Source organism: Aspergillus neoniger, assembly GCF_003184625.1.
Source record: "Aspergillus neoniger CBS 115656 unplaced genomic scaffold BO87scaffold_8, whole genome shotgun sequence".
In the NCBI taxonomy this organism is placed as follows: domain Eukaryota; kingdom Fungi; phylum Ascomycota; class Eurotiomycetes; order Eurotiales; family Aspergillaceae; genus Aspergillus; species Aspergillus neoniger.
In genome coordinates this window covers 440,631-465,245 of record NW_020291136.1, presented here as the reverse complement: position 1 = coordinate 465,245, position 24,615 = coordinate 440,631, and the positions used below count along the sequence as shown (strand labels likewise).

Here is a 24,615-nt window from a genome sequence, read left to right as displayed (position 1 = left end):
ATGCAGTTCGATAGTCTCTCCTCCCCGCCGGTCTGCTTTATTCCTGCTTCTTCTTGTTGTTCCTCTGTAATCCTTCCGCCCCGTTCGGGTTGGTGTTGTTCTTATCACTTTCCGGAAGCCTGTCGATCTTGATATTCCGCACCCTGTGGGCGTTTTCCAATTTTTGCCCTTTTAAACACCCACCAATCTTGACCCTTTCGGCGCCCTTGCGGGAGAAACTAAAGTGAATCGGTCCCGACAAGCAAAGCTGCTGCCACTTCTCCATTACATTACGCTTTCTGGGTTTTGGCGGGTACCATTGATTGACGGTTCCCCAGTTGCTTCGGGCAAATATTTGCAGTGCGAGGCCTGATCCATTTTCCCTTTTTCCTCTTCTCTTTTTTTTTCCGTGTTCCCTTTCTTCTCTCTTTCTCTCTCCCTTCCACCCGGCTGCAGAGTTCCCCATCTCATGAGGGATCGACTCTCCGTCCCGGCCCGTTGCTGAGCTTTGCATCTCCGCGTCGTCCCCATCCAGTTTGGTGTTCCCTTTACTCTTTCTATCCTGTGGATATTCAAACGCCAACCAACCACGCCGGAGGTGCATCGCCCACGTCTTTTTCTCTTACTTCCCCCCAACAACGCTACCCTTTTTCTTGGTATTATACATCTCCTCTTACTTGAGGCTATTTTGGGAATTCCACTAGAGGGTTGGCCATGGCCCCGGACAGGTCACCATCCCAAAAGGCCCCTCTTAATCCCGGGAAACCCAACTCATCGTCGCCATCTGGCACATCCCGTCGAATGCCCACCCCTGGCCAGACTTCCCGAACGGGGTCGGTAGAGGCGCCCACCCCCCAAAGTACCGCCACCGGCAACGACCTCACATCTCAACCCATGGCTGTCAGCGCGTCTGCTTCAGACGTCACCGCGACGGAACCTCCCAGCGCGTCGACCACCCCGGCGCCGTATGGGACTCGCTCCAGAGGTCGCAATGCCGCTCCCCGCCCCAATTATGCGGAAGATCGCGACATCGACGTCGACCTGGAGATCGCCCAACCAGTTTCCAAGTCCGCCAAACGGAGTAGCGGTGTTTCCGGCAGCTTCGTCAATGGCGTCAAAGCCGACAGTGAGGAGCCCGTCTCATCGGCAACGTCGCGGAAGAGTCTAACGGCGGTCAATGGTGCCAATGGCGCGGCTGCTGCCAAAGACTTGATTCCTGGCACTTCTTCATTTTCCGCCAAGTTCGAGGAGGGGACGGCACCGACCTCAGCCAACTCTTCGTCCAGGAAACGGAAACAGCCGGCCAGTTCCACCACCTCTAACGCTGCGAGTGGGAATGCAGCCAAGAAGATCTTTACGACGGCCCCAGGACTAGCGTACAACCCGGCCGAAACCAACATGGTCAGTTTCGAAAGCCGCGGTGCCTATCTAAAAGATGGCAAACTCAGAGCCGATGACGGCACAACCTACGCCGTTAATGGTGAGATTCACCTCCTTGATTTTTCTCTATTTCTCTATTATGTTTTTACTTAATAACCTTGCTGCTGTGACATAAAATTATACTGAGTATTCTCATCTAGACCACGTCTACCTGATCTGTGAACCGCCGGGGGAACCGTACTATCTGGCACGGATCATGGAATTTCTGCCCTCCAAAGATGCGCCCTCCGGCCCGATCGAGGCACTGCGGGTGAACTGGTATTATCGCCCACGTGACATCCAGCGCAAGGTCGCCGACACGCGTTTGGTCTTTGCCTCCATGCACTCCGACACATGTCCTCTCACATCCCTACGCGGAAAATGCCAGATCCAGCACCTGTCGGAGATCACCGACATCGACACGTACCGCAAGACCCGGGATTGTTTCTGGTACGACAAGATGTTTGACCGATACATCCACCGCTACTACGACGTAATCCCAACCAGCAAGGTCATCAACGTCCCGGGCAACGTCAAAAAGGTTTTGGACCAGCGCTGGAAGTTCGTTCTGGTCGAGATCGGACGACGGAAGGAGCTCACCAGCGCCGTGAAGACCTGCAAGCGCTGTAGCTTGTACGCCGCAAGGTATACCGATCCATACTCTCTATGATGGGCTGATTCAATCATACTAACGTTGGAATAGCAATGACTCGGTTGATTGTGCCGTCTGTCACAGCACTTATCATATGTACTGTGTTCGACCGGTACTGACGAAGAAGCCGGCCCGTGGCTTTGCTTGGGCTTGCGCAGCGTGCAGTCGCGCTCAAGAACGAAAGCTCGAGGCACGGAATACTCCGATATTGGGTGAGAATCAGCCGGAAGCTGATGAGGAGATGGTCGAAGAGGAGGAGGAAGAACCCCATGGCGCGACGAATGGCACCACAAGCAGCACTCCGGCACCTGTGGAAGAAGAGGTGCGTCCGGCTACAGAAGAACAGGTTGCGCAAGCCAGAATGTGGCCCTATCGCTATTTGGGAATTCACTGCCGTGTCGAAGACGCCCTCGATTATGACGACCGCATTTACCCGCGCGCCAGTTCGCGGTTGGGTCCTCGGCATCAGGCCATGGTGAATGCCTGGCCTGGAAAGCCGGTGGAGTATGTCAAGCCTATCGACATCAAGAAAAAGTATATGCGAGGATCTGGAGGTCGCAAAGATTCGAAGCTTTCCAAGGAAACTGTGGCCGCCATCGAAGCCGCCAAACAGGAAAAGGCCAACCGACCGAAGTGGGTCATGGACGAGCCCCTAGGGTACGTGCGGCGCGGCGAAGACGAACCAGTCACTGTGGGCGGGAAGCAAGTCCGCACTGCAGAGCCAATGTTCAAGATGCCCACTGCAGACCAGGTTCCATCCTCTCGGGGCGAAGACGACGCGCCTGGTTCCCATCTCAGCCCCGCCGAGCGGGAAAAGTTCGTGGACGATTACATGGAACGCGCCAAGGCGTTGGCTCCCCAACTTGGGGAAGAGAAATACGCTACTAATTTCCTCGACAAGGCTCTCGAACTACTTTACTCTAATAGCTTCAATGCCGACGCAGCACTGGCAAAGTTGAAGACGATGAACAAGTACAAGGATCTCAAAGAGCCGCATCTACGCCCAGAAGAACTGAAACTCTTCGAACAGGCAGTTTCCAAGTTTGGGTCGGAGTGGCGGAATATTACCAAGTACGTGGGTACTGTGCCTCACTACCAAATTGTGAGGTTCTACTACATGTGGAAGAAAACGCCGCGTGGTCGTCAAATCTGGGGCGCCTATGAAGGCAGACGGGGCAAGAAGGAAGCAAAGCGAAGCAGTGCGGCGAAGCTAGTGGACGATGTGGCCGACGATCATGATGACTCGGCATTTGATAACGACAAAGCCGTCGAAAAGAAGCGTGGGTTCCAGTGCAAGTTCTGCTCGACGCGAACCTCCCGTCAGTGGCGGCGCGCCCCAGGTACTGCGCCAGGCACTACTACCTCGAGCGAGCCTGCGTCGAAGCAAAAAGATAAGGGATCACAACTGACTGTGGCCCTGTGCTTGCGCTGTGCATTGCTATGGAGGAAGTACGGTATCCAGTGGGAAAGCGTCGATGAAGTGGCCAAAAAGATCGCGCAAAGTGGTAACAAGTCCTGGCGTCGCCGAGTAGATGAGGAGCTTCTGACTCAACTCCTCGTCTCCACCGAGACTCCCATCAGTATCAACAGCGCCACTGCAGCGACTGCGGCTTCAATCGGCGTCCCGGTGAACGCTAACCCACAGGTGCAGCAGGAGACTACAAAGAAGAAGGGGGGGCGGACCACCGAGAAAGACAGCGCCGCGACATCGACAGCCACTTCCGTGGAGCCAGCTCCAAAGAAGAAAGTCGCTGCGGACCGCATCCCTGAACCTCCACCAATCGTTCCCGATCCCCCTAGGGCCAAAACGCTCCCATGCTCCATCTGCAACAAGATGGAGCCGGAAGGCGACCAGCATCTGTCTTGCCGTGACTGCCGCCTGACCGTGCACAGAAGCTGCTACGGTGTCAGCCCGTCGCGGAACTGCGTCAAGTGGCTTTGCGATATGTGCTCGAACGATCGCGACCCCATGATCTCGACCACGTATGAATGTGTCCTGTGTCCGGTGACCTGGACGGAGCATGAATTGATGGAGGCGCCGAGGTCGACGCACAAAAAGAAGACTGAACGAGACCGGGAGAAGGAGCGGCTGGAAAAGGAGATGGTCAATGAAGCTATCAAACTCTACCGGCAAAGGCAAGAGGCCGTGGGCAAGCCCATCGGTCCTCGAGAGCCATTGAAGCGAACGGCCGGCAACAACTGGGTGCATGTCACGTGTGCCATGTGGACGCCAGAGATCAAATTCGGCAACGCAAAGGAGCTCGAGCCAGCTGAGGGATTCAGTCTGATCCCAAGGGATAGGTGGCGCGATGTGTGCAAGATCTGCAAGAGCGATAAAGGCGCATGTGTGCCGTGCCATTTTAACAATTGCAACGCCCGTTTCCACGTCAGTTGTGCATTCCAAGCGCAGTACAAGTTTGGGTTTGACATTACCCCCATCAAAAGCTCTAGAAGGGATACTGTGAACAGTGTACGGCTAGGAGAAGAGGTTGGATCGGCCTCGGCGGGGATCTGGTGCCCTCATCATCCAGTGTCGGCGACGATCCATGAGATCGGCGAGCCTACAGAAGAAGAGGGTGTCAACGCCCTGCGGCGGTATGCCGAGGCATACAAGCAAGCCGACCTGACCTTGACGGGAACCATTAGAAAGGCGGCATATGTACAACAATTGGTCAATGTCTCACATCAGACTGCGACACCTTCCGCGAACCGCCGAGTCTCCTCTGTTCACAGTGTCACGGCACCCCCGGTGGTCTCAGCGGCTCCAGCAGCACCAGCAGCTTCGACAACGCCAAAGGACAATCACAAAACACCAGAGGATGCTCCAGATGAGATGGTGATCGATTCTGAAAATCATGCCCCCCGGCCTGTCACTGATACCGATGTGACGAGAAAGTGTGCGCGCTGCTCGAGTTCCTTCAGCCCCAGATGGTGGCCTCTGGATAAGTCGCGACGCACGACCGGAGTCGATCACCGGACGCCTCTGCTTAACGGGGTTGGTCTGAATGACCCTGTGGGGTCTCGGTTCAGCACGGCCTCTGCAAGCCCTCCATATCTCCATCAGACTCCAACCCAGCATGGTCTGCCGCGCCTGAACGGGGAGTACAGTCCAGAGAAGACTGCTTTATCGGCGGTCAACAGCGAAGGATCGCAGACTTTGTACGAGTGCCACAAGTGCCATCTTAAGAAGCCGGTGGCCCAACCCCAGCCATCGCCCGAGCCTCGTCCATCTCCCTACTCGGCACAACGCCCGGTCCTGCCTGCGCCCAAGCTCACTGAGTACCACAACCACCCGTTTGGCAATCACCATGGCCATCCGCCGCAATCTGGAGTGCTTCCTAGACCGATGGGGCTCCCTCACGGCGGCTCCGAATGGCACCCCGGCTATGAACAACGTCCGGCGGATTTTGGTGACAGCAAGCTGCGCAACGGATTACCTGTCCCTGGCTATCGGGCAGCAGCACCACCGCCGCCACCACCGCCCGCACACCATATGAACGGATTTCCGCCCACCCCCTCTCATCATGCTCCACCGCTATCCCATTACCCTCCGGGATCCCACGCTCCTCCCCAGCCATTCCCCACGCACCAGAGCCCGTATGGACCTGTGTCGATGCCCTCGCCTCATCTTTCCCATGCGACAGGCCCTCGCCCATATGCTCCGTCGGCATCGCCTCCGGATGTACAGGCGACAATGGTCCGGCACTCGCCTCAACATTCGCTAAGCGCATTGAATGGTGGGCCCCCGCCACGTGTCTACTCTGTGGATCGCGTGCTTGGGGCGCCAGCACAGTCGCCGCCCGTCTCGCAGGCACATATGGATCCACGAGGACCGACGCCTCCGGTTAAGCCAGAAGACACACCGGTTATACCTAGCGCCGCCAGGCATACCACGGCCAGCGGGATGAATGGCGGGTCGGGGGCTAGTGCGAGTCCGTCTTTGAAGAATTTGCTTTCCTAGGACGCGAACATTTCTTACCTGCCACTGGTATAGAATACTCACTCCGTGTATTATAGCGCTTTTCTTTTTTTCCTTTTTCTGTTCCCATTTCTTTAACCTTTTGCATCATTCTCTTATTGCTTCTTGATTTGGGGTCTGTTTTTGTCATGGCATGGTTAAAAATGGGAATTGGGATATTATGAGCTTTCTCATCAGCGTGATTTTAGATTTCCACTTATGAAGTGCGGTTGTCTCTGTGTTATTCAGTTTCTTTTTTTTTTTTTTTTCCTTCTGTCCACCATCTATCTATCTATCATCTGGCTTTTTCCAAAGTCGTCTCTTGTATGTTTTTGATAATCATGAGAAGGCGCATACTCGAAATGTTTTTCGAATGCCGTGGCTACAACCAGGGTCGCATATTGCATGATAAGAAATACTCAATACAATCGAATACTATCATAATAATATACCAAATCCAGCCATCACATGTTCATTAATACACTCTACTATAGCTATACTAGTATACTAACCTGATATACTCTAAAGTAGTTAGTAGTAACTAAGTGGCTAGTTAGCTATTAACTACTAGTTAACTGACTCAGATCCTGCAGCCAACCCCCAGCACCGCGACTCATGACCCATTGACCAATCCCATTCAAGTCGATCGATAGTAGTCATGCATGCATGCAGTGGCAAGGACTGCTGCTGCTGCTGCTGCTGCTGCTGCCTACCACTACTACTAATGCCGAGGCTGATGGGTAGTATTTTAGCTGCATGCAGGGTTGGTAGGTAGTAGTAGTAGTGTGACGAGACACGGCATGTCTTGTTTTGTCTAGCACTTAGTCTTTCTTTCTTATCTTTGAGTCATTGGGAATGATGGATTGATTCTGTTAGGGGATTGGTTAGTGGTGGTAGGGGATGTGTGTGGCTGTGTAATGCATTAGTACTAATATTTAGAGTAAGAGTATTGAAGCAGAGATGATTGTCGGATATAGTTGGTGGTGGTTTAAGTATGCTACGGGGAGGGGAGTGAGTTAGTTAGTACTTTGGTTTCCATTGTTGGAGTGGGGATATGTAAGTAGTATGATGGTGATCATGACGATGGTGGTGGTGGTAGTGTAGTGTAGTGTGATATAGTATATGCGTAGGTGAGGTGGATTGCATAGAAGTACCTTTATCATTATGGTGGTACCTATATACATCATTTCGGAAGTATATTTCCATTCGACAGTTTATATATATATATATATATCGCATCCTATATTTAGTCTGTAGTGTAATGAGTAGTAATAGACAGAGGTAATACCTCCGACCGGAAATTCCATGATTATTCTATAGTATATCTTATCTCAAACTGTGGATAGATAATTGCAAATGAAAACTACCGAGGCGAATGTTTTCTCCTTGCATGTGTAGTAGATAAGTTACTACGTACTTAGTAACTGAGGATTGACCCGTGATCTTACAACTTCCCCCGGCCAGCCCGTCCGGTCGGGGAACTTTGAACGGCTGTATGCAGGCATTCTGATTGGTGGGATTCGCGAACGAATCGGCAAGGCGGGATTTGCATTCCTTCAGTTTTGAGTATTATTAATCATCAGTTGACCACTTTGTAGTTAGTTATCTGTTGGACTTAGTTGTGTCTGGATGTAAGTTAATAACATAGAGTTAGAAACTAGGAAATAATAAAGATAGTAATACATTCATTAAGTCATCATCAATAATACCCTTAGTTATTAACTCTGATATCGTACAATCGTAAGAGGCTTCCGCCATTTCTCGTACGTAGCCTGCCGCACAGGGTTCTCATTTCCCTCAACCATGGGTCAGCCATCACATCATCCATCCATTCCATTTTATGGCGTGGTTAGTAAGTAAGCAGTGTGACTCAACAACGCCCCCTTCTAACTAACCATAGCTAGGAAAGGAGGGAAGAGTCGAGGTCACCTGTGGCTGACTGCTGCTGTGCTGTGCCAATTGTCCAGTTGCCACTTGGAGGGGAGGAGGAGGTGGGTAGTAGGCTAAGGGAGGGATGAACTCATCCCCTTTGGCTTTTTGTGACCAAATCCGCATGTATAGATGGTGTAATCACAACTACATAAGACATGCTGTACTGTGACCACGGAATAGATCACCTATTCGAGAAAAGAAGAAATTATATTATATACTTTTAAGTTGGATAAAAGGCATAAAAAGTGCAATACCGACAGTGCCAAGACCAGTAGACTAGGCTGCACTCTGCACTCTGCAAGCTGAGAGCTGAGAGTAGACCGCCATGTGGGAATGAATGGATGGGGTGTGAGAGTGTGTGTGTGGAAGATGTGTGGATGAACGGAAGGATCGGGCGGACAGACGGGATAGGATGGAAGTTCTAGAAAAAAAATAAAAAAAAGATGATGTGTGTGCGCGAGGGAGGGGAGTCAAGTCAGTTCACTTCAGTCAGTCAGTCAGTCAGTCAGTGTCTGCCGAAGGAAGGGAAGGAAGGAAGGAAGGAAGCGGGCGGGCAGGGCGGCCAGAACAGCAATCCACATCCATTCATTCCTCACTGACCACCTACTAACCAGTAAACTAGTCACTATTAAGGTAGGTGGTTAGGCTGTTACACTGACTCGTTGTCGGTGCTTTGCTTGCTGGGAAACCTGTACTTGTTTAGTATCTGGGCCGTCGTGTCGCTTTGTGGCTGGCGATCGACGGGACATGAACCCTTCTCTCCCCCAAGGTTCGTGAGTTTAAGAGTTTAACGGTGAGGGTAAAAGGGAAGTACTTCTTAGTACGACATCTAGACAAAAAATAATATTGTTGTGTGCAGTCAAACAGTTAAGTAAAATAAATTGCACAATAGTACGTACCTCAACCCAAGATGATGGGGAAAATGGGGAAACCGACTTGTTGATGTCATTTGCTCAGTTTCAGTTTCCAGGGTTGAATTAGAGCCACTTTGGATCAAGCCCGCTCATCGTCATTTTAGCCGGTATCTAATCTAGACCCTCGAAAATGATGTTAAGATAGCAGGAGTAATTTGGGATGGCCGAAACATTTCCTCCCCGGTGATGATGATGACGATGAAGAAGATGGAGAGGACAAGTATGTTTAACCAGTACAAGTTAGTGTAGTGAGCGTGCACCAAGTGATTGAATAATAATAATAATAATAATAATAATAACAACCAGCGCAGGGAAATTAAATCATCCCTCCTTCCAGCGCCCGGCTAAGGCGCCAAGCCCCGCCCGGGAAATTCTAGAAAACCAACAAAGTCCAGCCTGGAGCTAATGAGATCGCTTGCTTAAGCGTCATCTTTCTCCACTTTTTTCTTTTCGCTCTCTTTCTGTTTTCTTACCTTCTCTCCGCTCACTCTATCTCTTTTCGGGTTGCCTGTTCTTTTTCTTTTTTCCTGTACTGTCATTTGTGGTTCCTTTGGTTCTGGACGGGCAGCAACTGAGGGGGGGGGGGGTTTACGTATCCTGTGTCCTTAATCTCTCCACTGGTTCTTGTGGTTTCTTCGTTCAGGGCAATTGAATCATAGTAATCATAATAGTTATTCTTATTAGTATTAGTATTAGTATTATCATTATTATAATACTCATCGGGCATAATAATGCCTGAATAGATACTAATTTTATCATGTATTCTAATTTATTTTTATCGTCCTCATTAGGTTGATTAATGAAGGTGGAAATCCCTGGGTGGTGCATTGGCAAGTCACACACTCCTGCAATGAATCTGCATCCTGGCAACTTCCATCGAGATTCTAGTCGAATTCCTTACATCGGTCAGCCGAATACAGGCAACAAACGAGGAGTCCAGATGCACCACCAAGAAAGAGAGCGAGCGACCGAGCGACCGAGCGAGCGAGAGAAAGAGCAGGGAAGTGGGGAGGAACACACAGCCGATCGTACCTATCTAGCTTAGACTTGACTCAGGTCAAGACTCGACTCTAGTAACAAAGTAAGTATCTAACCCGGGATTAATCTGTTCAGCTCCGAGGCACGCCCGTCACTAGTCGGAGGAGTCGATTGCATGGTCAGATCGTCCCCATCCTATCGGAAACCTGAAACCCTCGAGGGGAACGGAGTCGGAGGAGACAGACAGACACTCAGACACCCAGTCAGATAGTAGGCTGAGTGGCAGAGTCGAGGCTGTTTGGTCACTTTGGTGATTGTTGTTGTTGTTGTTGTTGTTATTGTTATTGTTGGTTGGCCTGTGTGTAAGTGTGTGTAAGTGTGTGTAATCACATTACCATACGGGATACCCACCCAACAGCCTTCAATTGGATCTGACGACGACGACGCAAGCCTGCCGTGCCGCAGAGCTTCTGGAAGACTGGCAGAATCCGCAGGAATCCCCAGCAGCAGGAAGTACGAACCTTGTTGAGCTTGTGGTGGTTAAGTTGCTGTCGAAGAACTCTCTGCTTATTTGTAGTTTACTACTAGTTAGTTTAGAGTGAGTAAATGAAGAAATGTCATGTCAATAGCCTGTCAGTCAAAAAGTGTGTCTGGGTTCTCTTCATCTTGACTGTCAATCAAGACTTCATCTTGGGTTCATCTGGGGAATTCTGCTAGTGATTCCAATTCTCCATCTTCTGCCCGCATTGTCCACGAACCTCTTTTCCCTCTAGTCTCTAAGGTCTTCCTTCTTCCTCTTCCTCTCTGTCTCCTCTCCTCTCCTCTCTCTCCTCTTCTTTCTCTTCCCTCTCGGTCTTCTTTCCTTCCTGCTCGGTTCCTCACCACCAGCACCACCACCACTTACTTACCACCCCGGTCATTCCCTCATCTCTTACCTTCTTTCTCTTGTCTCTCTTTCTCCCTCTCTCTCTTTTTCTTTTCACCCTTTCCTTATCATTCCTAAAATCTTTCTTACATAACTCAAAAAAAGCTTCCACTTCATCCACTGTTCCTTTGACATCATCCGTGTCTCCTCTCTTGACATCCTCTCTTATCTCCAACCCTCTCACTCTCTGACCCTTGGGTCCCTGTTCCCCTTGATTTCCCCACGACCACCACCACCACGATCTACTTGATTTCATATTTTATTCCCCGTTTTTCTCTTTCCCCCCCCCCCTCTCGATTTCCGAGAAGTGGTTCACTGGGGATTAAAAATTACAGATCCCTTAAAATATCTCTTATTTTATTCTATATATTTATCACTTATTTTACCCTTTTTTACTTTTACCTAATCCATCGACTCTTATTCTTTTTTTTTTTTTTTTTTTTTTTTACTACTCTGCCACAACCCACATCCCAGCCCAGACCCGACCCGGTCGAACCATCCACCCAAGCCAACCTTCGCCCACCCGTGCGGCCCCTTCGCCCTCTCCTCCCGATCGATCTTCTTTTCCCTCTCCACCCTTCTTCTTTCCTCAAAGTCTCGTGTCATCTTTTCTCCGTCTGGTCTTCACGGTGGCCCACCATGACGCCCTAAGTCTTTGGTTCTCTCTGGGTCGCGAATTTCGTCGCTTTCATCTAGCCGAATTCTCGCATGTGTCGCGATCTCTCTGTCTTCCCCCGTTGGGTCGATTTCACTCGGGCGCCATCTTCCTCCCCCCCGTGGGTGACGAACTGACTACACACCACCATCACAACCACCTTCACCACTACACACCACCACTACTACCACTCCCACCTCTCTCACCTTTGACCGAATTCCTACCATTCTCTTCGCTTTTTAAATTTCCTTCTTACCTCTGTCAACTCTCTTCCACACCTGTGAGTGAAACAATCCTGTGTGTTTGCGTGGGCAACTGCCTGTGTATGCAGGTGTGGCGATCGCAGCCAACCGCCGTCTGGAGGCGTGCATGCGGTGCCGGTGCAAAAGAACCCGGTTGTCTCAGAATGGGTTTTGGCTGGTCCTGCACGTTACCATCATTCCTCTCACGCCCCACAGGGTCGAAGGATTATCGCTCATTCTCCTGCTGGACAGCTGCAGCCAACAAACTCATTGTTCAACTGCGCGCACCCCCCTCGACGGCGGCTTGTCGCCGTCGCTCATCTGCTTCGCTGGTCGCTGCACACTCTTTCTCTTTTCGTCGCCTGCTCCTGTCGGCGCTCGCATATTCTGCAGACCGTTGCGTCCAGTCTCTGACCCTCGCTGACCCAGTCTAGAAACCAATTTAGAACCCAACTGTATAACGTCACCGATCGCAAGTCTCTCCTTTTTCACTTCGACTTTCTCAACGCTCCTTCGCTCCTCTTTGTACCGTGTACCGGCCGTTCGTTCCTCCTTGAGATTTCTCGACCCTCCCACACCACCTGTACTACTATATCCATCAACCATATGAACCCGAGTTCGGACCGGCTAGGCTGCTATATATTCTCCTCTCACATCTGTTATTGTCCTGAGACTTGACATTCCGGAGTGGAGACCCCCCTAGATGATGGGTGTTTCAAATCCAACCGACACCATGGATGGCATTGAATGCTCTGCAATATATATCGACCACCGTGTCCGATCAGAACGCTGGGTGTATCAAGGTACTCCGGAGGCACTGGCAGGCGCGGAGTCGGATTCGGGAACAATCGAGGAACCGGAATCGTTGTCGGCCGACGTTCAAGTTCTGTTAGGAGTTTGTAAACGCATCTATCTCTGTCAGGTCGGCACCGCTATCGCAAACAAGTTAGCAGAGATAAGCGACGGGGCTCAGAGTCGCTGCACACCTATCTTCGTTTTCTTCGACATTGATATACACGGCGAGGAGGCCGCTCTGCAGCGCCGCCGAGCGAGCCGTGGTTCGTGGCCCGATGTATCGCCTCCGTCGCCGGCGTCCCTGCGTCGCGGTTTTACATTCACCTCACAATGGGAAGGGGCGTACGACCTGAAGTTGCTATCAGGGTTGTCCGCGGACATCCAGGTTCAAGATGGCCCCAACGTGATCGTTCCGGTCGCTGTTCTGCGCCCTCCCTTCGCCGACCCCACTAGCGCCTCCCCAGCCGACCAACCCCGTATTCCGTCTTTCCCGGATCCTCAGCATATCTCCAAGTGCCTGGATGCTGGTGCCGTGGACGTGTTAGTAACCCCGTTGGATAGCTGTAGAGCTCAAGCTCTAGTTGTTCAAGCGTACCGGACTCGTAAAACGGCTCTCCGGGAACAGTCGCGCTTCCTCTCCCGAAAGAAATTGCGGAAACACTCGTGGGTGGGAGTCAATGACGAGCAGCCCTATGCGTATCTTCGAGAAGCCATGGTCTCCAAGCTCATGCGAGGCATCTGCAATCCCGAAGAGGTTATTGAGGAGTTTCAGGACCGGGAACTGGACGTTCGTCCGGACCGCGCGGATTTTGTAAGAGAACACATTGCACAATGGGGTTTTACCGCCCATGAGTTTTCGGACGATGAATTGGTCTTGGCTGCATTCGAAATGCTGCAGCATGCTCTGCAGTACCCGGAACTGGAGCAGTGGCAGCTGACACCAGGTAAGTAAATTGCCGCATAAATTGGTTTAGTGTAGGTCAACTGACGACGGGACTCTCTCTTCTAGGTGAACTCCGGACGTTTCTTCTCGCCTGTCGCGCCTCATATAATTCCTTTGTCCTCTACCATAACTTCCGACACGCGATCGATGTGTTGCAATCGGTCTTCTGCTTCCTGTTGCACATCGGCGCTCTTCCCCCCTATGGGCCTAATAGCCCGACGGTCGGCGACAAATGTCCGATCGCATCCCTCCTCACTCCGTTCGATACCCTTACCCTTCTGATCTCCGCCATTGGCCACGACGTCGGCCATCCGGGCGTGAACAACTTCTTCCTGGTCAAGCTGAATGCCCCGCTGGCACAGCTATACAACGACAATTCAGTCTTGGAGGCATTCCACTGTGCTGCCTTCTCCCAGATCCTGCGCCGCTACTGGCCGACCGCATTCAAGGATCGACAACTTCGCAAGCTTCTGATCAGCTCTATTCTCGCCACGGACATGGGAGTGCACCAGAAATTCATGGAACGGCTGGGGTCGCTCCAGGAGAAGTTCCACGAAAACAACCGGACTGTGGATGGGTGGAAGCCCCAAGACTTGGAGCTTTATAAGACACTGCTGTGTGGGCTGCTGATCAAATGCGCTGATATCAGTAACGTGGCGCGCCCGTGGGATGTTGCGGAGAAGTGGACCCAGATCCTGCAGGAGGAATTCGCCAATCAGGGCGAGATGGAGAAGGAGGTTGGGATGGAGACTGCACTATTCGGCGGCCCACCGGAATTAGGGAATATTTACAAGCTCGCCACCGGCCAGATTGGATTCATGTCGATTTTCGCTTTGCCGCTGTTCGAGGGCGTGTCCGACATTCTGCCCGACCTGAAGTTCACGGTCGAGCACATCCGCAGCAACCAGTCGAAATGGCATTTCCTCGCCGACATGGAGAAGAATCGGCAAACCTTGCAGACTGATCTTCGTCCGGACGACTTGGTGTCGCCCCGCACTCAGAGTCCCATCCCAAGTTTGAGGGGCCTCCACGCGCCGCTAGCCATCAATAGTCCGAAAAGCCCCATCAAACCAGCCCTTCCGACCAGTGAACCTGCGAGTCGGCGGTCAACCCCAGATGATTACTTTGGTACCGCTCCTACCCCTCTGGGCTCGGACGATGCGCCTAGCAACTATAATGAGAACACTATTAGTCCCGTTGTTTCGCCGGACACGCCGGGCCCGTCTATGGACATCACCGGGTGTTCGATGCCATCGCCAGATGAGGCAGCCTCTCGCAGATCTTCTGGGGTTATCCCTGAGGGGCAGGCCAACACGCCTTCTGCTCGTCTGAGCGACAATATGGACGGTTGCTCCGACGCAATTCGTGCTTCGAGTGACCCCACCGTTCTGGCGGCTGTCCTGTTTGCCAATGGCTCTGCTGCAGGCAACGGCGACACGTCGGGTCGCTCCAGTGCTCGTAACAGCTCCGTGGAAGGGAGACCGAGTAGCTCGCGACATGGGCCGCCTAGTGGTCGACGCCAGCACGCGAATACAGCCTCGTCGGGACGCACATCGGGGCCCTCGAATTCACAGCGGAACAGTTGCACTCGCACGCACAGCGTCAGCACCTATAGCAACAACATGACACCGATCTCTCCGTCTACGAATGCCACTAGTTTCCTCAGCGTGGACAGCGATGACAAGGGCTTCCCCCGCGAAAGCATCAGTCGGAGTGACGGCGAATGGGACCGGGCGTACACGCGACCGGCCACATCGAACCACCCACAGGTCAGCGCTGCATACCCGAGCACTCGCCGGGCTTCCGATCCGCACAATTACGATGCTGCCAAGGTGACGTCGCCGGTGGGGAATGGAACGAGCAGCTCGGCACAATCGACGACGACGACTGGAAGCATGAAAAACGATGGGCGTGGGCCCCGGTGGGACGAGCACGGGTCCAAGGAGCACGCACCACCGCGCAAGCTGCCGAAGCGACGAAGCCGACTGCGGTTGGCGTTCTGGAAGCGGCGCACACATCACTCGCATCAGCACGAGCTGAGCGGGGAGACGTGATGGCCCGGAAAGTTGATTGGATTTCAGTTTTCTCTTGTTTTCTCGTTTGGAATGATTCACGGTGTTCCTGGCGGGTTGGATTTTCGCGAGTGAGCAAAACGAGGGTTGGGATTACATGGGCACATATGAATGGGAAACATTCTGGTGATGACTCTGGATTTTATGATGGAATTGCATGATTTGACGACCGGCTCGGTGGATATAGCTATATCTGAGCTTTTGACGATGATGCTCAGCCAGACATTGCGCTGGTCTGGCTGGCATGGCACTTTTACTTCTTCGATACTCTTCTTTTTTTTCATCCTCTTCTTCCGCTCTTTTTTTCTCTTCTTTCACTTCACATTATCCATTTTACACATTGACCGTTTCATTTTCATTTGTCACCATACAGAGGCGGGCAGGACGGGGCAACTAGAGACGGGGCGTGGACTGGCGTTCTGGAGGTGGCTCAGGCAGGACTGTACTTGATATTTTGTATGGGTTTATTCCTTTTAAATGGACTTGAGCATATATGCTTGTTTGCATTTACATGATGATTCTATTGTTGAGTAGATGATCACTGACACTCCTCACACGTGTCACCTTCTTTCGTAGTAGCAGTAGCAGCAGTAGAACCCTGCTCCTCACTCTTCCCCACAACCTTCATCTCACCCCCTTCCTGACTCTGCACGGGCACATTCGCAGCCCTCAAGGCCCGATCCGTATGTCCCAAATCCCTACTGGGATCGACGACATTTCTCACCAGGCTTTTCAACACTTTGACTTCTACATATGCATATGCAGCTGATTAGCATCCCACCCCTACCCCTCCTAACAAACAAACAAGTTGATGAAAGAGAATGATAACATACCAGGAAACCCCCCATTCGTCTTCCTATCCCAGAGAATAATCTCAGTGATATCCTCCTCCTCATTCCCATCCCCAGTACCTGCTACTGCTACTGGTACCTCTTCACCTTGTGCTGTACCCGTAGATGTAGAAGAGGTAGAGGTAGAGGTAGAAGAAGAAGAATGATACATCGTAACAGTAAACACACCCCCCGTCGCAGGAACGAGAGCTACTTCGCCGAGTTGGGTGCTGAATGTGGAGAGGAGTTCTTGGGCGAACTGTTTCCAATACCAAATATATCATCGTGTGGCATGGTTAGTTATGTTAGGAGTATGTGTATGTATGTAGGTATGTGTGTATGAAATTTAGGGGAGGGGTGACTTACGTATGCAGCGCGCAGTAACCATTTACATTGGGTACAGTATTTGATGGTGATGCGGGGGAGGTGGTTGTGCATGTTTTTGGTAGTTTTTGGTCCTTGGGTTTGTGTGGTGGGTTGCGTGAGGGGTGGGAGGGGGGAAGTCATTTTTCTTTTCGTTTCTTCCTTTTCTATATTTCGTTATCTTTGGTGGTGAGGTTAGGTGGATTGTGTGAAGAGTAGTTAGTTAGTAGTAGCTAAGTTGGAGGGGGTGATTGGATGATGTCAGCGGGTGGGTGATGGTGGGTTCTGAGTTAACTAGTTGACTACTTAAGTAAATAACAATTTGGCTAATGTTAACTAAAGTATAGTATAGTATAGAATTAACTTAACTGTCTCATGTACGACCAGTGCAGGTGTCAATTAATCTTAAAAAGTATTCTCCGAAGTCCGGGTTGTTGCATATGATCCATTCTGTGATCTGCCTTTTTCTTCACTACTTCGCTGCTTATCTGAAATACTGTGTAGGTATGAGCAGTTGCTTCAACTATATTAACTAGCCCATCTATACTACAAACCGGGCGTCCGATTTTGTTTTCCCCATCCCGTTTCCAATATCACTGCTAACACAAAGGAAAGATGTCCAATAAAATCACTAGAAGGGAAATGACTCCTGTCGAGCACACTCTCACGCCCAACACAAAATGAGAAAATAAAGAGAAAAAAGGTGTAACTGGAAGCCCGCGGGGAGCCGTGTGTCGCGTTTCAAGGTGAAAATCAGATCATGAACTGGTCCAATGGTGCGACCGCTCAGTCCCTCCCAGTTCATGCAGGTCCAACGCGCTCCCTCGAGGGCCAGAGCCTCGCATCCGCTTCTCCGTGGTCTCTTTTTTCTTTTTGTCGCTGACAATGCTCACCATTCGGAGCAATCAGGCGGATGGGCTGTCCATAGGTCCAAGGTATGGTGACAGAGAATTAGATATAGAAAGAAAAAGAAAGGGTTGAGAAGTTAAAAAAAGAAGTGGTGAGAAAAAGTAATTGTCATCGCAAGAGGGGATATAAAAGCGCCGACGGACTGACGGCGACCCTCAGTCCGTCCGAATCAAAAGACGTGGAAATGTCATGAGACCATTACATGACCGTGCAGCATCCTCCCTGCTGCTGAGGGGCGTATGGGTCCTCACGCTTGTCGACCTGCGCGACCGTCAGTAACCCGCTGTCATTGCTGCACAACCCGAAGCAAGTGGAGAAAGAATATCGCATACCTGACCCCATACGGATGGTACCATGAAATCGCGCGTGTTGTTGCAGTAGTTGATCAACCTGGATAAAACGCGATGGGGTAAGTATCACGCGGTGGCTGGACGGGGGGCGGAGCACGCCAGCCGGGGGAAACTTACGACAGAGCAGCCTCGGACACCTTGACACGAGGCCGGTCGAGGTCCTCCTTCAAGCGAGCATTGAGCTCAGTCAAACGACGGTACTTGAGATCGGCCACACTCTGCTTCTTGTTCTTGACATCACCACCCGATCGGAGCTCGTAGGCAGGCATTTTGACGACGGTTGGAGCGGGGACGAAACGTGCGAAATCCGGGAAGTTAATCGAATTTAGTTGGAGACGTAAGCGCGACGATGAGATCGGGCGGCGGCAGTAGCAGCAGCAGTCGCAGCGGAAGTGGAAGAGACGTTGGGGGTGGATGTGCCTGGAGGTGGAGGTGGAGAGGAAGCAATGTGATGTGTTGGATGGAAGATGGTGGATTCAGCAGGATCGGTCGGGCGGCTCAAGCTTAAGGTTCTTTCTTTTGCGCGTCGAGGCGGCAGGAAAGTAAGGGGAAAAGCAAAGCCGGGCGGGAACGGCGGGCGGACGCGAAAAGGGAGGGAGGAAGAGGTGGGAGGAGGAGGAGGAACTTTGGGGGGGGAGGATGGAGACGATTATGAGGGAGGGAGGGAAGAGGGAATGTAAGTGGGAACAGCGACCGGGGGAAGAAGAGAGAAAGAGGGGGGTTCCTCCGAGGGATTGATTTCTAAAGAATGAATGGAAGGGGGGAGGGGAGGAGGAGGAGAGGCTGAACTCGACTTCACGATATATTGAACGTGAGTAAGAATCAGACGAAGGAGTAAAAAGAAGAAGAAGAGGAAGAAGAAGAATAGATTTAGGGAGAGCAGGAAGAACCAGGAGGATTTGGCTGGGCAAAAAGGAAAGCGAACGACTACTGCTGGACCAGAGGAGGAAAAAAGGGAAAAAAGGGAAAAAAAGAGGGGGGGAAAAGAGGGAGGGAAATAGAGAGGGAAAATGGGAACTTTAGTCTTGGTATTAGTTGAGTTTAGTTAGCAGAATTACTGGCAGTAACTAGCAGTATAATCGGGGAGAGAGAGAGAGAGAGAGAGAGAGAAGAGAGAAGAGGTGGTCTGTGAGTCGCAGGGGCAATCCGTTCATTTCCCACTGGAATCCATAATTCTTCTTTCCCTCCCCCTGAGAGTGAGGAGAGGAAGTTGGTGAACTTAACTAGTTCAGTTTAGTCGATTTAGTTCGACTGGATAGCTCGGATGCAGTCAGCACAAAAAAAAAGGCTGTCTAGCAGGCGTTTTTCCGTTTTGCGTCAGGTTGTACCCTCCCTCATGCAGAAGCCCTCTTTTTGCTATTCTAATTCTTATTATAGATATAGTTTCCATGAATTGAATTGTTTGTTGTAGCATTTTACTTCTGGAGGAGGCTGATGAGCCTCACGTGGATGGATCACTGCTTGATCCCCATCCTATCCAATCAATTCATCCCCTGAGCACTGTTGCCCTCTCTCCTCTTCCCTCCCCAATCCCCATACTACTAAGCTACTAATTATACCGAGTACTCCCGCCTCAGCAGCAGCAGCAGCAGCAGCAACACTCTTGTTTGCTATCGCAAACCCTGTCAATCGTATATTTTATTTCCCATATAGACACACTAGTCCATAGTTCAGAAGCTTGGACGCGTTCATGACAACATGTTCTTATTTCACTGCAAAAAGTGATCGTCTCGTCTCAAACGGGCCAAACACAGTCCACCCGGGAGAGGAGGGAGGAATGAGAACAGCCATTTCCAAAATGGTGGAAATAATGGCAGAATAAAGGTAGGTCTTCAATGGAATGAATGGATAAGAAATAACTATATGATGTACAATAAATCATTCCCATGGGGACAATTCCCTGCAATCCCAAGCCATAAAACACGGGGATAAACACGTGACCCGCATCGCTTAACCCAAAGTGGGAACGCCGGCGGCCGGAATTTTCGCGGTTCGCACAACGAGAGAGTCAGAGAGCGAGAAGAGAGAGAAGAGAGAGTTGCCCTTGTCTGTCTTTCTCAACAAGATTGACTGCCTGACGTTCTCTTGTCTGGGTCTTTCTCGCCGACCGTCGCGTGGCAGCCTTTCTATCTTCAGGCTCCTCCTTAACGCCCTCGACTCCCTGCTGCCCGCCTGTCGTTGTGCGATCCGACGTGCCTTTTCTTCCCTTTCGACCTTCTCCCAGTCGAAGGATAGCATCGTCGTCTTCATCCACCCTATTGTGATCGCTTATCCCAGCCGCTATCGTCGCCCACCATGCCGCCTCCGCCTCACATCAAGCCTGAAAATGTCCTCAAGGTACGCCAGTTCGGTTACTTGTCCCGAATATTATTCGAATATATCGTCGGAATGTGATGTCGTGGGATGGGAAAGGAAACATGTGGTGATGGAAAGATTCATGCTGACCGGTATCTTGTCCGCAGAGGGCTCAGGAACTCATCGCCGTGGGTCAGGCCCCCGCCGCCCTCAACGTCCTTCACGAACATGTCACCTCCAAGCGGACGCGCAGCAGCCCCATCGCCTCTCTGGAGCCGGTGATGCTCCTCTTCGTCGAGCTCTGTGTTGATCTTCGCAAGGGCAAGGCCGCCAAGGATGGTCTCTACCAGTACAAGAACATCGCCCAGAACACCAACGTCGGAACGATCGAGGTAGGAGGATTTTTTTTCTCCCCTTTCGTACACTACATCCCTCCCCCAACCGCAGCATCTAACCTTTCACCGGTATAGGTTGTTCTCAAGAAGTTCATCGAACTCGCCGAGAAGAAGGTCACCGAGGCTCAGGCCAAGGCCGATGAGATCCAGTCTTCTCTCGAGTCCGCTGCCCCTTCTTCCAACGTCGAGGATCTGGAAGCCATCGAGACCCCCGAGACCATCCTGCTCGCCACCGTCTCCGGTGAGCAGTCCCGCGACCGCACGGACCGTGCTGTTGTCACTCCCTGGCTCAAGTTCCTCTGGGAGACCTACCGCACCGTGCTCGAAATCCTCAAGAACAATGCCCGCCTTGAGGTTATGTACCAGACCACCGCCCTGCAGGCCTTCCAGTTCTGTCTCAAGTACACCCGCAAGACCGAGTTCCGCCGTCTGTGCGAGCTGCTCCGTAACCACGTCCAGAATGCCGCCAAGTACTCCGCTCAGATGCACGCCATCAACCTCAGCGACCCGGATACCCTCCAGCGCCACCTGGACACCCGTTTCCAGCAGCTGAACGTTGCCGTCGAGCTGGAGCTGTGGCAGGAGGCCTTCCGCAGCATTGAGGACATCCACACCCTCCTCAGCCTCAGCAAGCGTCCCGCCAAGAACGTCATGATGGCCAACTACTACGAGAAGCTGGCCCGTATCTTCCTGGTCAGCGAGAACTACCTCTTCCACGCCGCGGCCTTCAGCCGTTACTACAACCTTCTCCGCCAGTCCGCCGCCACTCTGGCTGCTGGCCAGGGTACCAAGAAGGAGAACCCCTCCGTCACTGAGGCCGACATGACCAAGGCCGCCTCCTTTGTCCTGCTGTCCGCCCTCTCCATCCCCGTCATCAGCACTTCCCGCTCCCGCGGTGCCCTGGTCGATGTGGATGAGGTCCGCAAGAACAAGAACACCCGTCTCACCAACCTGCTTGGTATGGCCTCTCCCCCCACTCGTGCGGTGCTGTTCAAGGATGCCCTCAACAAGGGCCTGCTCAAGCGCGCCCGCCCCGAGATCCGTGACCTCTACAACATCCTCGAGGTGGACTTCCACCCCCTGTCCATCTGCAAGAAGATCACCCCCATCCTCAAGCAGATCGGTGCCGACCCTGAGATGGAGAAGTACGTCCTGCCTCTGCAGCAGGTCATCCTGACCCGTCTCTTCCAGCAGCTGTCTCAGGTCTACGAGTCCGTCGAGCTCAAGTTCGTCTACGAGCTGGCTCAGTTCCCCGACCCCTTCCAGATCACCCCCTCCATGATCGAGAAGTTCATCATGAACGGCTGCAAGAAGGGCGACCTCGCCATCCGTGTCGACCACATCTCCGGTGTCCTCACCTTCGACACCGACGTCTTCTCTTCCGCCAAGGCTCTGCACCCTGGCAGCGCCGCCGGCTCCGCCGAGAGCGAGGTTGGCTCCGTCCAGCGCCTGCAGAACACCCCCGCTGAGATTGCCCGCCTGCAGCTCACCCGCCTGGCCAAGACCCTGCATGTGACCTGCATGTACGTCGACCCCTCGTACACCGAGGCCCGCCTGCAGGCCAAGCGTGCCGCCCTTGCTCGCGCCGAGGCTGGTGCCGCCAAGGAGCACGAGGAGACTCTGGCTCGCCGCGTCGTCATTGAGAAGAAGAAGGAGGCCGCCACCGATGCTCTGCAGCGCAAGCAGCGCGAGGAGGAGACTCGCAAGCGCATCCGCACCCAGCAGCTTCAGGAAGCCGAGAAGCAGCGTCTGTTGGATGAGCACCGCGAGCGTGAGAAGAAGCGCATCAAGGATGAGCAGGACCGCATCCGCCAGCAGGAGCTGAAGAAGCAGCTGGAGGAGCTCAAGACTGGTGTTAAGGGCATTGACATCAGCGAGCTTGACCTGAACGAGCTCGATGCCAACCGCCTCCGTGCCATGAAGCTGGCTCAGCTGGAGAAGGAGAAGAACGAGCTCAACGACCGCATCCGCACCACCGCCAAGCGCATTGACCACCTGGAGCGTGCCTTCCGTCGTGAGGAACTGAAGCACATCCCCGAGGACTACGAGAAGCAGAAGCAGCGCGACATGGAGATCTACGAGGCCACCAAGGCCGAGGCCCTCAAGGAGGCTGAGGACAAGCACAAGGAGGCCGTTGCCCTCAAGCACCGTCTCAGCCGCCTGGTGCCCCAGTTCAACAGCTTCCGCAAGGAGGTGTCCGAGAAGCGCCACGAAGAGTTCGAGAAGCGCCGCAAGGCTGCTGAGCGCGACTTCGAGGCCAAGAAGAAGCAGCGTATCAAGGAGGTCCAGGAGCGCAGACGCCGTGAGCGGGCCGAGCGTGAGGAAGAAGAGCGCCGCCGCAAGGAAGAGGAGGAGCGCATTCGTCGCGAGGAGGAGGAGAGAACCGCCAAGGAGGAGGAGCGCCGCCGTGTCCTGGCTGAGGAGAAGGCCAAGCGTGAGGAAGAGAGAAAGTCAGTATCCTCCCATTGAAATCCCCCGTCGCCCAATTCGTCAGAGACCACTAATTGCTAACCCGCCTTACAGGAGACTCGATGAACTTGCTATCAAGCAGAAGCAGCGTGAAGAGGAAGCCGAAGCTCGCCGTGCCGCTCGCCGGACCGGTGGTGTTGAGCGCGAGGCTGTGCCGGCTCCTGAGCGTGCTGCTCCTACGGAACGCATTGCTCCTCGTCTCAACCTGGCTCCTCGCACTGGTGGTGGTCCCAGCTGGAGAGAGCGCCAGGCTGCCAAGGAGGCTACTGGTGGCGCTCCTGCTGCTGCTCCTGAGCGTGCTGCTCCCGAGCCTGCCCGCGAGGAGCCCGCTCCCGTGCGCAGAGGCTACGTGCCTCCTCACCTGCGCTCGGGTGCCAGTGCTACCCCTGCTGCTCCTGAGCGTGCTGCTCCTGCTCCTTCCACGGAGCGCTACGTTCCCCGTGCCATGCGTGAGGCCGGCTCTTCCCAGCCCCCCTCCCGCACGCAGACCCCCGGCTCCAGCTCCGACAAGACCGAGGAGTCCAAGCCTGCCGCTGGCAAGTGGGTGCCCAGATGGAAGCAGCAGCAGGGTGGCCAGTAAATCGCATGATGACATGAAAAAGTTCTTTGGATGTTTGATGAAAGGGCGTGTGATATGAGTCAACCTTCCTCTTTTCTCTTTTTTCTCTCTCTCTTTCATCCTTGTGTTGTATAAACACACAACTCTCATCCACCTACAAACACTTTTCCGCCCCGCCTCCCCATCTTCATGTTCGCATAGTACCTTTTTTGTCTCCTTCCTTAGCCTCAAACCCGGTACGATTCTTCTTTTTTTCTACCTCCATACTGTTCCTACTACGTCTTTTAGTTCTTTTAGTTGATGAGGTATGAACCTTTGCGAGGTGTGTGAGAGAGAGATAGATATCGGGGGTTCTTCACACCATGAGGTTGTAGTTAAAGCTCTTTGCCTCCCCCCAACCGCCAACTGCTTGATTTAATTTTTCTTTTTCTGGGCATGCCATGTCAATTGATTGATTGATTTTTTCCTACATTACCCGATCTCATGGTCTTTTTTACCAAATGCATAGTGTTTTCTTTCGTTCCTTAACCACTATCCTTGACTCGTAGTGTATCTATATCTCACATTACACAAAAAAGTAGATTCGACTGTGATCGGCATGAAACCACCGGTATCATGCACCACCAAATATGATTCGGTTCAAACCCATCAAGTGCAAAGAAAGTAACTGTCCTACTACCTAAGTATCATGTCTACTTATTCTTGCTATATGTCTTCCATCATCTGCTTTTTTCCTTTTTATTTTCATTTTTATTTTTATTATTTCCTTTTGGTCCCCAGTTGCTCTGTCTCTAGCCTAATCTCAATACAAGGAAATAGGAAACTAGGAAGTTTCTGTCTTGTCACCAATACAATACCTGAAACAGACCAAGCATTTGGTGAAACTGTACCTGTGACAGATTTTCTCAGGGACTCACTCGTTAGGCTAGGGTTTGAATTTCGTTACGATTGAGTACTGCTAGTGCCTACTGTCAAATAGGG

At 52.3% G+C, this 24,615-nt stretch overlaps 6 protein-coding genes across 6 annotated transcripts; 3 read left to right on the top strand and 3 right to left on the bottom strand.

Annotated features, from left to right (window-relative positions):
* Positions 1–693: 693 nt before the first annotated feature.
* On the top strand, positions 694–2,068 carry BO87DRAFT_302829 (DNA-binding E3 ubiquitin-protein ligase SNT2; the record flags this gene model as incomplete). The annotated part of the gene is made up of 2 exons (XM_025619220.1): positions 694–1,459; positions 1,560–2,068. The coding sequence occupies 2 exons, from the start codon at positions 694–696 to the stop codon at positions 2,066–2,068; spliced, it is 1,275 nt and encodes a 424-aa protein (XP_025482192.1).
* A 10,155-nt stretch (positions 2,069–12,223) lies between these two features.
* On the top strand, positions 12,224–15,474 carry pdeB (3',5'-cyclic-nucleotide phosphodiesterase PDE2). Its single transcript, XM_025618752.1, has 2 exons — positions 12,224–13,393; positions 13,459–15,474. The coding sequence occupies exons 1-2, from the start codon at positions 12,358–12,360 to the stop codon at positions 15,444–15,446; spliced, it is 3,024 nt and encodes a 1,007-aa protein (XP_025482191.1). The 5' UTR covers positions 12,224–12,357; the 3' UTR covers positions 15,447–15,474.
* Positions 15,475–16,002: 528 nt separating this feature from the next.
* On the bottom strand, positions 16,003–16,732 carry BO87DRAFT_423690 (SelT/SelW/SelH family protein; the record flags this gene model as incomplete). Its single annotated transcript, XM_025627183.1, has 3 exons — positions 16,003–16,211; positions 16,298–16,553; positions 16,661–16,732. The coding sequence occupies 3 exons, from the start codon at positions 16,730–16,732 to the stop codon at positions 16,003–16,005; spliced, it is 537 nt and encodes a 178-aa protein (XP_025482190.1).
* A 1,032-nt stretch (positions 16,733–17,764) lies between these two features.
* BO87DRAFT_303487 (guanine nucleotide-binding protein subunit gamma) lies at positions 17,765–18,185 on the bottom strand (the record flags this gene model as incomplete). The annotated part of the gene is made up of 3 exons (XM_025619249.1): positions 17,765–17,827; positions 17,899–17,956; positions 18,034–18,185. 3 exons carry the CDS (start codon positions 18,183–18,185, stop codon positions 17,765–17,767), a joined length of 273 nt encoding a protein of 90 aa, XP_025482189.1.
* A 1,553-nt stretch (positions 18,186–19,738) lies between these two features.
* Positions 19,739–20,317, bottom strand: BO87DRAFT_229301 (uncharacterized protein). The gene has a single exon (XM_025618751.1). The coding sequence runs from the start codon at positions 20,164–20,166 to the stop codon at positions 19,867–19,869; it is 300 nt and encodes a 99-aa protein (XP_025482188.1). The 5' UTR covers positions 20,167–20,317; the 3' UTR covers positions 19,739–19,866.
* tif32 (putative eukaryotic translation initiation factor 3 subunit EifCa) lies at positions 20,212–23,655 on the top strand (the record flags this gene model as incomplete). The annotated part of the gene is made up of 4 exons (XM_025619239.1): positions 20,212–20,253; positions 20,379–20,603; positions 20,682–23,056; positions 23,130–23,655. The coding sequence occupies 4 exons, from the start codon at positions 20,212–20,214 to the stop codon at positions 23,653–23,655; spliced, it is 3,168 nt and encodes a 1,055-aa protein (XP_025482187.1).
* Positions 23,656–24,615: the final 960 nt, after the last annotated feature.